The sequence below is a fragment of the Prosopis cineraria genome, unplaced genomic scaffold, assembly GCF_029017545.1.
Source record: "Prosopis cineraria cultivar Desert tree isolate PC_DT_omini unplaced genomic scaffold, ASM2901754v1 PC6, whole genome shotgun sequence".
Classification (NCBI taxonomy): Eukaryota; Viridiplantae; Streptophyta; class Magnoliopsida; order Fabales; family Fabaceae; genus Prosopis; species Prosopis cineraria.
In genome coordinates, this window is record NW_026555337.1 from 10,681,861 (window position 1) to 10,693,684 (window position 11,824).

Here is an 11,824-nt window from a genome sequence, read left to right on the forward strand (position 1 = left end):
AGATACAGAGCATTAAGTTCAAATCCCTTCTAACCATTTAGGTCTTTTAGGTATATTCTTGTCCTAGAGGCAAATTAACCATAGTTAATCTTAAGCATTCAATTCCAATTATCCAAATAGAAATTCCTTTCCCAAGTTCATTCTATTCCTCCAAATTATCACTTAATGGTGGCCAATCATCAAACAACACAAATATAATTGGAATTAAAATATAAAACATCTATTAATCACAAAGTAATTGGTAAATCAAGATACAACCGGAGCAAATGAGTTCATAGGACTTTAGAGAATCAAGGTTCAGCCACAAATAGCAAAATACAATCTTAAAACAGCAGAATAATGGGACTAAATCAGATGCATAGGAGAAAGAAGGAGAAAAGTAAAGAAAAACTCAATGGAAATGTGAATGGTGATAAGTTATATTGCTCCCAAGCTTCAAAATCACCCCAAGCTCTCCAAAATCACCTCTGGACCTTAAGAGAATGTAAAAAATGAAGCCTCCTTCAAAAAACCCTAGTTTTCCTCTTTTATCAAACAAAAAAGTTGATGCTGTGCGTTCCTGGTATGAAACCCGCTGTAGCACGCTCTATTTCTGGTTTAAAATTTGCCTTCTAATACTGACCTACTGTGGCGGCTGTTGTAGTAGGTAATCATAACAATTTAATTTCTTTATTGAATTCATTATATCTTTCTTCTTCGCCTCTTCCAAGCTCTTGTAGAGTTTCCTAAAATTCAAAATGACTCAAATTAACAAAAGAAAATACTATAAAACAAAATCAAAATATAATATTTACAAGACAAGCTAACTAATACTAAAATAAATACTAAACACAAGATAAATAAACAAAAATAACTAGATGACTTTTTAAAAGATCAATAAAACTCTTCAAAATATATAAAAATATAGAGAGTCATCACATTAATCCTGGTTTGGTCACAATTAGACTACTGAACCTTTAATTTCAACCACCACTTCAACTAATTCACGGGCATAGCCTTTTCAGTCACTTGAAGCTAAATTAAGTTTGGCTTAATTATGTCTACGCCTATGTTTACATTCGAGGTTTTAGATTGGCTAGGCCATGAAGATAGCATGTAAATATACTAAAATATAGAGAATATTTGTTTCTTTTTCACCAACATAGAGAATATTTGTTTAATTTATTCTAATTAAAAACCGTAATGTTAACTTAATCATATTTTTTCTTAATAAATTAAATAGTAATATGATTGACTTTTTTATAAACTTAATATGATTAAGTTTTTTAATCCTGCTCAAAATTGAATAGCCCCTCAGACCTTTTTTTTAAATAAATAAATAGCCACATGACTCTAGCTAGCTGATATTAATTAAATTAGCATGCTTACCGGTTGATACGTGGAGAAGAAGTTACATGTTTCGACACCTCTTTGTGAAGTTTAAGACGTTCAAAGCTCCCATTGTGTTAACAATCATGGCGATGTCAAATCTGCATGACAAACATACATGCATGCATTATAATATGATAATAAATTAAAGTTTTTTATAAATTAATTTGTAATAACTTTAATGTAAATTATCTTCATCATTAATTGATTTGTCATATAAGAATGATTATTTCTTTTTTTTATATATAATGCATGATTGTGATGTGACACAAATAAAAAGTGCAATGTCTTTCTTTCTTGTTTTTTTTTGGTACAAGGCCAATCACGTCTCGACATGATATAGTTTAAGCTAATTTTAATTTAGAAATGGACAAAACCAAACTTCAATATCACTTGTTAAGGATAACTACCTAGAAATGAGGAAGGAAAAAGAATACTAGAAGTATACCACGTCTCAACCGAAAACTTTAAAATTTAAATTTATAAATCCTTTCTCTTTATTATATACTCTTTTCATTAAAAAATGTAAGACATTTTTAATTGAATTTCACTTTCTAATAAAAAATTCAATTGTCTTCCATTTTTTAATGTATGAAAGGAGTATTAGTTTTTAAACTTAACTTTATTATTTCTATTAAAATATGCATAACAATAACCTGCTGCATTATATATATACACATTACAAATAATTAATTTCAAGGGCACTAAAACGCCAAAATATTATATGTACAGGATCTAGAGCATGTCTTCTTAACATAGTTATTTTATAATGTAAATATTTATGGGAAAAAAATTAAAACAATCAACATTATATTTTTCTTCTAAAAAAAAGCTTAGTTAAAACATAAATGAGTAGTTTTTGTTCACTCACCAAAATGCCAACAAGACTTTCAACGGAAACGATTCATCTTGAGGACCATCAACACGTAAAGCTTGTCTCTGATGTGATAGAGGAATCTGAAGTAAGAACACCTGAAATTCCTATTGAAAAAAATGGCACCACAGACTCCCCAAAAAGCTATGGCAAATCCCACTCCCAGCCCCATGTAGAATGAAAGCAGAAATTCATTTTCTTGATTGTCATTTTCTTCAACAGGTTTCATGTCATTTTGATCTGCACAATTCTTTGGCAGTGGAACTCCGCATAGTTCTGGATTTCCAATATAACTTTGTGCAGCAAACCCTTGAAGTTGGGTCCCTAATGGGATCTTTCCTGAGAAATTATTGAAAGAAAGGTCCAAAACTTCCAAGAAAGACAATTGAGCTATACTTTGAGGAATTTCACCTGAAAGTAGATTGTTTGCAAGATCAAGAGACTCCAACTGTTTCAAGTTGCCAATCTCTTTTGGTATGTTCCCTTCAAATCGATTATGAGACAATTTCAAAGAAAGCAATTCAAAGAGGCTGTATAGATCTGGAGGTATCATTCCAGATAAGTTGTTACTGGATAGATCAATACTACGCATGAATCTCAAGTTTCCTTCATAGAACCATTCTTGGCCTTTTATATGCAACATAGCACTGACAATGATTTTGTAAACAACGCCTTGACTTGTGATGCAAATGCTAGAAAGCTCTGAAGAACGAGGGAATGCCATGGCTTTCATATTATGTAGGCAAGGCGGTATTGAACCAAATATGTTGTTCTCCGCAAAATCCAATACTATGAGTGTAGTTAATTGGCAAATTTGTGGGGGAATAGTTCCACTAAATTGATTGGATCTTAATCGGAGAACCCTTGCATTATGTCCTATCCAATATGGTATGTACCCTGATAGTTTATTTTCTCCAACATCAAGGTCTTGCAGGTTCTGGCAATTTTTCAATGATAAAGGTAACTCCCCAAGTAAGTTATTTTTGTTGAGATGCAAAACTGTAAAATTTGACAAAAAGCTCAATGATCTGGGGATTGTTCCTGCTAGATTATTGTTGCTGAGACTAATAATAGCTAACGATTTCCAATTCGTCCAACAATCTGTTAGCTCACCTGACAAAAAATTATCAGACAAGACCAAATATATTAACTGGCTTCTTTCATTCATGTTTTGACATAATAATGGAGAAAGGGATCCATGGAAAGAGTTGTTTTTGGCATTGAACCAGACAACATTCGGTGACAATCGAGGGAGGGTTCCTCGGATTTGATTTGAATATAACCTTACGTCTGTAGAGTTCAGTAACACATTAGAGATGTCCGCAACAATTGTGTTGTACGTTAAGTACAAGCGTGGCACTTGGGCCACAAGGTCCCAAAATTTGTCTTGGGATTCCAATGAAAAGCTTGAGTAAGTAATTTGTAATAACGCAAGAGATGTTTGGGTATATAGCCATGTAGGAAGGTTAGGACCCACCACGTATGACAAACCAACTTGTTCAAGTTGAAAAGGAGGAATCCAAAGAGAGTCAAATTCAAAGATCAAGCCTGGAGATCCCACGGATAGAACAGTCAGCTTTGAGAGATTGGCAAAATTTCTTTCACACACATGGCCTGTTAAGTGATTATCATCAAATTCTAATACGCCCAAGTTCAATAGTTGCCCAAGACTTTCTGGAAGACTACCCCCTAAATGATTTGAGGAGACACGGAGGTGAGTCAAGGATGTTAAATTTCCCAAAGTTGAGGGGATAGGACCAGAAAATAAATTTTCAGTAACATCAACTTCTTGTAGATGTTCAAGTTGGCCTAACCAAACTGGAATGGATCCGACAAGTTTGTTGTGCTTTAAATACAAGGTTTGTAATTTTTGAAGGTTTAGTAACCCCTTTGGGAACTGATCTTGAAAATTATTATAGCTCAAGTCAATAAAAGTGAGATCACTAAGATTGAATAACCAAACAGGCAAGAGAGAGCTAAAGCTGTTATCAGAAAGGCCAATGAATTCAAGTGAAGTAAGATTGACATACTGGAGAAATGGATTGATGTTTCTAAGTTGACAGCTATCAAAGCGTAACTCTTTGATTGAAGGAAGCAGAGTTGGTAGTTGAATCCAGTCAACTTTTCCTTGAAGATTAATGCCACTAAGGTTAACACGTTCCAAGGAGGGAAAAATAGAAAGCCAATGAAGATGATCAAAATGGAGATCCTCATTATATGATAAATCAAGATAAAGAAGATTGGAAGAATTAATATTTTCACATGAATGAGGACAATCATTGAGGGTGACAGCTTGGAAGTCATGATTTCTCAAATCCAAGTAATTCAGAAATTCAAGTTGAAGCGAAGATAAGTGAAGTTCACCTGCCAGACAGTTTACTTTGTCATACTCACAAGTATTAGCAGAGAGTTCAGGAGAACAAGGGAGACTAAGCTCTGTGACTCTACCAGTGATGTTGTCACATTGAACTCCAACCCATTCGCAGCAATGTTGCTCGTGAGACCAACTAGAGAGGATGTGAGATCGATCAGTAACAGTGTGTTTGAAGTTTAAGAGAAGGTTGTGGTCTTTTTCATTACAATGCACTCTCAAAGCACACATGCCTTTGGGGAGCATGATTGCAAATATTAGCAGGCATGGCAGTAAAATATCCGTAACATAAGAGGGGAAGGAGGAATCCATGATCAGTCAAGATCGATATGGTTTGATGAGAAGGGATCGACCCCCAGTGAGTGATATTTATATAGAACATGTCCTCTTTAGTATTCTTTGGAAAATAATGTTTAATTATCTTCATTACAAGGAGGCATATCACCTGATATTGGAACTCTGGTTTGTACATGACAAAGCAATTTAACTTGACCAACCAAATATTTTGTTGCTTTGGCCGCGTGGAAGGGTTCAAGGAATGCCAATTGATATTTAAATAAAGAGTATATTCTCTCTTATTCATTCCACAGAGCCACGGAGGGAATGAAAGTGATACAAACACACACACACACACACTTGTATATTGTTCAGAAAAAATACGCAAAATTTTATTTTAATTAGTTGAATTTCGCAGAAAATATAACTTACTTTTATTTCAAGTTAACATTTTAACGATTTGATTTAAATCTTCAATCCAGCCAAGGGCATGTAAGGAGCGGAAAGCAAAGAATGAAAATGGAAGTTGGTTATTTTTCTCTTATATTTAAAAATGGAGTAGTATCATTCATTATAACATTGTATGATGATCCTCTTTTAATTAATTAGCATGCTAATTAATTAAAATATACTTCCTCTAATAATTTTGGCTTGCCTTGGCTCATCACTAGTTGTATTCCGAGCCTACACAAAGGTTACAATGATGATCACACCTTGTTGAGTCCCCAGTAGTCAACACGGACGATGTTACAAGGAAATCAAGCAATAATAAAGATAGCGGAAACTTCGATTAATATTTAACCCAGTTTGAACAAAATATTTTACGTAATCTAACGTCTAAATATAATTTAGAAAAACCTGTTTTTACATTTCACACAAGTAGTTTCAATATAGAAAAGTTTCATGAAATTACAAATTACTCTAAAGTTTCATATGCTATTTATTTAAGTCGTCAATTATCGTAGATGGTAGTTATTAATTATTGCTACCTAGCTAGTTATCAAGCGATAAACAACTCCATTAATAACTATGCAATAGTAATTGACAATTTTAATAAAAGATATAATAAAATTTCATAGTAATTATATAATTTCATGGAATTTTTATGTATTTAGATTGTTTGTGATTTGAGAGTGATTTTATCCAAAATATATTCTTATTTGCTTAATGTCTATAATATTTTCCATTCACTAGCAACCTTGGCGTTATGGAATTGAAGATAAGAACACGTTAATGCAGGAACCAAAGCCTACGGTAATTGCAAGAGAAAAATGGAGAATTATTCTATGTATTTTTTTTTTCAGGCCAATGAGCATTATTGTCTTGAATGATATCTTTTTAAAATAATGTTTCGAACAGCTACTTTTTTATAATTTAGGAAACACTAGGAGTAGTTTATGGGAGTAGATTCTTTCGAATTAGGTTTGCTTCTTATATAAAATCACTTGTTGTCCGTCATTTTCTTAAAGTATAACGTTGGCTATATTTCGTGTTTGATGCTCCTTAATTTTTAAATAGCATACTGATTTTCATGCTCTCATATGCATAGTTGTTAAACTTTCAAGTTGACTCTACAAATTTAATATTTTTACGTCTCTAGCTTCTAAAATCATGTCAACTCACTCATAAGCTCGAACTAGATACAAACTTAGTCAAGCTTGCGAGTTTACCTCTAAGTTTATCATTTTTATATTTCTAACTTTTAAAATCGTGTTAACTAATTTATAAACTCGAACTAAATGCAAACTTGATTAAACTTGTTAAGTTTATTAATTTTTTTTTGAGTTGAGAGAGTTAAATACATATTATGAAGAATTTAGTTCATAAAAGCTATAGGACTTAGTTCAGAGAAAAAGAACTTGAAATGCAAAAACTAATATTAATAAAAGAGAAAAAAATAAAAATAAGCTCCCTTATTTTAAAATTTTTATGTCTTGTATATGATAATTTATCAATGTAGATAGGTTTAATTTTAATTATTTATATTTTTAATATATTTAAATTAAATTACAGTAATAATTTAATGGTTATTTATTAATAGAGGTAAACTTTTATGAGTTTATAATTTGAGTTTATGATATAAGTTTATATTCCTATCACGAGTTTATTTAAACCCGCGAGTTTAACAGCCTTGCTCATATGAATTGTTTTGGTCATGTTACAAGGAATAAATTAAGCAATAATAAAGACAGCGGGAATTTCGATTAATAGTTAACCCACTTCGAATAAAATATTTTACGTACTCTAACATCTAACTTATTTTTGGAAAATTAATCTCATCTTCCCAGAAATAATCTAAATATAAAAAAGTTTCATAAAACCGCAAAATTAGTCTAAACTCATGATTTTTTAATTGAAGTTGTCAATTACTATTAGATAATTGTTTATTATTACAATATCTAACAATTGTTGTCAATTGACAATTACTATTAGATAATCCGTCAATATATTGTTAGAATATCTGAATTCCACCAACAAATATCTAACAATATATTGACAGATCCAAAATTTTCAAAGTTGAGATATGTGAATTTATGTGAAATTTACCTTTTTAAAGAAGCAAGGGAAGATTTAAAACTTTATAAAAATAATAAAATAGAAGTAGCAGAAAAGGAAAACTTCACAAAAATTCAAAGATATCAACTTCAAGAGGATTTAAATCTTATATTGACAACTTCAATTCAATATAATAAAGGGCAATACTTATATACTTAAATCTATATATTTAATGTATTTTTATTCAATCAAATCAAAATAAGTGAAATTTAATGCATTAATAATACTAATAACAAGTTATTATAGAATAAATAATTTATAAATGACATATGTGTTTTTGATTTAATTAAAAATAAGCATATTAATAAATATAAGCTTAGGTATATAAGTTTTTTTATAATAAATTGACAACAACGATAAAAAGACACGTAATTTCAGAATAACTAGATTTTAGACCCTGTACATGATGCACGGGAACATTGATCCACATTGTTTAAAAAAATAGAGGAAAGAAGAGTAAAATAATTTTTTTTAATTTCTTTAAGAAAGGAAAAGTAAACATAACTATATTTTTTAATTTCTTTAGCAACTTCTATTAATTATATTTTTTTTATTCCTAGTACAATATAAGAAGTTTTTTTTATATCCATTAGAATATACAAATATAAATAATAATTCATTTTATTTTCACACAATTTATTTTAAAAAATGTAAGATATTTTCAATTGAATCTTGACCCAAATAAAGTAGTCAATTCAAGCTAACACCTCTTTTCATATTTACCCTTATTCCTCTGGTCTTATTTATAAGATACTCCCAATATATTTTACTAAAATTAAGAAAAATCTTAAAATTTATTAACTCTGTATAAGACACTTTCAACATATTTAACCAGAACAAAAAAAAACTTTAAAACTTATTAACTTTGCTGAGAAATTTATAATATATTTTCCCTTTCCTACATTCAATAAAGGTTAAATGAAAAAAATTTATGATGAAAATTTAATGAGGTGACTTATAAATAGGATATAACATTTTTTTCTTTGCCCTATAAATAGGACAAGAGAGAATATTTAATAGGGTATTTTATTTTAAAATAAACATAAAATACTTTGTTTATTATGGATACTTTTGACAAAACACATGAATTATACTTTAAAAAACTAAAAAGACCTTACATTTTTTTAACATCTAACTTTTTAAAAAATGCCCTACATTTTTAAATGGAGGAGTAAAGTTTAATTTTTTAAAAACCATAACATAAAATATAATTTTAATTTTAATTTATGTTATCAAAAATTAAATTTTTATAAGCAATTTTAATTTATAAAAAAGTAAAAAAATAATTGCATCGGATGACACTGTAGTTCTGAAGCAAATTATAAAGAAAGGAGATTTTGTAATTTCATGGGACTTTCATGTATTTAGATTATTTGAGTGGGACTTGAGATTAATTTTTTCAATTATTTTCTTATTTTTTAATTAGGTAATTTCTATAATATTTTCCATTCACGAAAAACCTTTGCGTTGTGGACTTGAAGAAAACTCGCGTCATCAATGTAGGAACTAAAGCCTATGCTAATTTTTTTCTCAAAAAAAAAAAAGAGCATTATTGTCTTGAATGATATATTTTTTTAGAATAATGTTTTGAACAACTAATTTTTTGTCTTCTAGGGAACACTAGGAGTTGTTTATGAGAGTAGATTCTTTTCATTAGATTCGCTTTGTAGTTCGTACGTAAAATCACTTGTCACTTGTTATTTTCTACAAGTATAATGTTGATTATATTTCGTGCTTGATGCTTCTTTGTTTTTAAACATACTAAGTTTCGTGGTTCATGTGGCATGGAAATTAAGCAATAAAATAAAAAACGGCAACTTAGATTAATATTTAACCCATTTTGGACAAAATGTTTTACATACTCTAAAGCATAGTTGTTAAACTCTTGAATTGACTCTTTGAGTTTAAAATTTTTACTTTTTAACTTATAAAATCGTGTCAACTTACTCATAAATTCAGATTAAATATAAACTTAATTAAACTTATGAGTTTATCTTCAAGTTTACCTTTTTATATTTCTAATTTATAAAATTATGTCAACTAACTCATAAATTCGAACTAGAAGTAAGCTTGGTTAAACTTATAAATCTTGTCATCTTTTTTAGTTGAGACAGTTAAGTATTTATTATGAAGAATTTTATTTATAAAAGTTATAGGATCTAGTTCAAAGAAAAAAATTTCAAATACAACAACTAATATTAATAAAAAAGAAAAATATCAAAAATAAGTTTCCTTATTTTACAATTTTTTTCTTGTATATGATAATTTATCAACGTAGATGGGTTTAATTTTAATTATTTATATTTTTAATATATTTAAATTAAATTATGATCATATTTTAATGGCTATTTGTTAATAAAGGTAAACTCTTACAAATTTGCAATACGAATTTATATTATTGTCATGAGTTTACTAAAACTTGTAAGTTTATTGTCATTTATATTTTATAAAAATAATAAAAATTTAAAAAGAAAAATTTCACTGAAATTTACCTATCTCTATTTTAAAGAATTTAAATCCTAAAAATTGACAATCTTAAATTGGAAATTGAGAATCTTGAATCACTTAACACACACCCCCCCCTAAATCGTTACCCTTCACCAACGGGAATTGTATTTTTTCCAATTTTTTTTAATCATTGTTTTCATTCCATTTCTCTTATTTCATTACATTTATGATAAAAATAAATTCATTTAATGAAATGATTTTTTATTATTTCTCTGCTGATTTGGCATGTAGGATGAATGGAAAAGGTCAAAAGAAAGTAAGCAAAACTGAGTAGATTAATCCGTAACTGTTACCGGCCATTGTGAACAAACATGTTTTTTTCAACCAGTCCTTAGGAAATCGATAGGATGAGGTCATAACAATAAAAAAAATTAATAAGAAGAAAATAAAAAGTAAAAAAAATAAAAATAGGAAAAATGCATTTTCATGGAAAAATAAGATACAACAACAACAAGCCTTATCCCACCAGGTGGGGTTGGCTACATGGAAAAAAATATTAATAAATATAATAAGATTTTGTTAGTTTCAGAAGAAGTTTGAATGGCAAAGGTCAAAATTATTAAGCAAATGTAGTGTGAACTTATTTTATTATTGGATAAATTTTTAACTATTAGCATTAATTTTTATTATTGAGAAAATTAAGATATTTTAATTTCACGTCTAAATCATCCTTCGTAATCCCATTAACTTGCGTAATTCAACTGCCTATTGAATATTAATAAAATGGATTCTTTTTTTTTTCTTTTTTTTTAACTACCTGTTGGAAGTCGACTAGATGAGGTCATCCATGCAAACCATTGCTTTACATTCAAACAATTTTATAAGGCGATACAAGCAGACCTTATCTTCTGCGAATTTCATTGGTTTCGTTGTTTTGTGAACATCTTCCCTATATATAATGAATATTACAAGATTACAGTAGGTTCTTTGTCATGGAATAGAATGAAAATATAAAATTATAAAGTTATTTTGTAAATTAAAAATATGAAGCTAGGCCAAGCCTAGAATTTGTCTTTGAATCACAATTTTTCTAATAATATTGTGAGCAAAGTTCAAAAGAGATGAGTGTAATTTATTTTATTTTAGAAATAGAAAACTTTGTGTAACTTTAATAAAATTTTAAAAATGTTTGTGCTAATTTTTTTTCCTTAAAAAAAGGAGCATTATTGTCTTGAATGATACCTTCTTTAAACATAATGTTTTGAGCAACTACTTTTTTATACTTTAGGAAACACTAGTAGTAGTTTATGGGAGTAGATTCTTTCGAATTAGATTTTTTTTTCTTATATAAAATCACTTGTTATTTGTCATTTTCTTAAAGTATAATGTTGATTATATTTCGTGTTTGATGCTCCTTAATTTTTAAATAGTATACCGAGTTTCATGATTAAGCAATAATAAAGATAGCAGGAATTTCGATTAAAATTTAACCCATTTAAAAAAAATATTTTACGTCACTACAAAAAAAAAATTGTTTAGAGACGTTCAATAATTCATCTCTAACTATTTAAAAAATTTATCTCTAAACAAGTAGAGATGAATTTAGACACGAATATCGCAGTATTTTAAAAAAAGCATTGCTAAATGCACTATTAAAAAAAATCATATCAGTGACGGCCAAATCTGTCACTAATAGCCAAAATCCGTCACCAATACAGTGATTAGTGATGGACATATTGGTCACTAAGGTGGTCGCTAATATAGCATCACTAATTTTTAAGTGACGGATAGTCATCCATCACTAATTAGTGATAGATTAATCGGTCACTAAATTAATCATATCCATCACTAATATTTCTTAATAGTGACGGGCATATTGGTCACTAAAATAAAATGTCCGTCACAAATATGTATTTATAGTGACCAAACTG

General features: G+C 28.9%; 1 protein-coding gene across 1 annotated transcript; it reads right to left on the bottom strand.

Annotated features, from left to right (window-relative positions):
• Window positions 1-2,258: 2,258 nt before the first annotated feature.
• LOC129313854 (receptor-like protein EIX1) lies at window positions 2,259-4,925 on the bottom strand. The gene has a single exon (XM_054957255.1). It carries the CDS (start codon window positions 4,923-4,925, stop codon window positions 2,259-2,261), a length of 2,667 nt encoding a protein of 888 aa, XP_054813230.1.
• Between the last annotated feature and the right edge of the window lie 6,899 nt (window positions 4,926-11,824).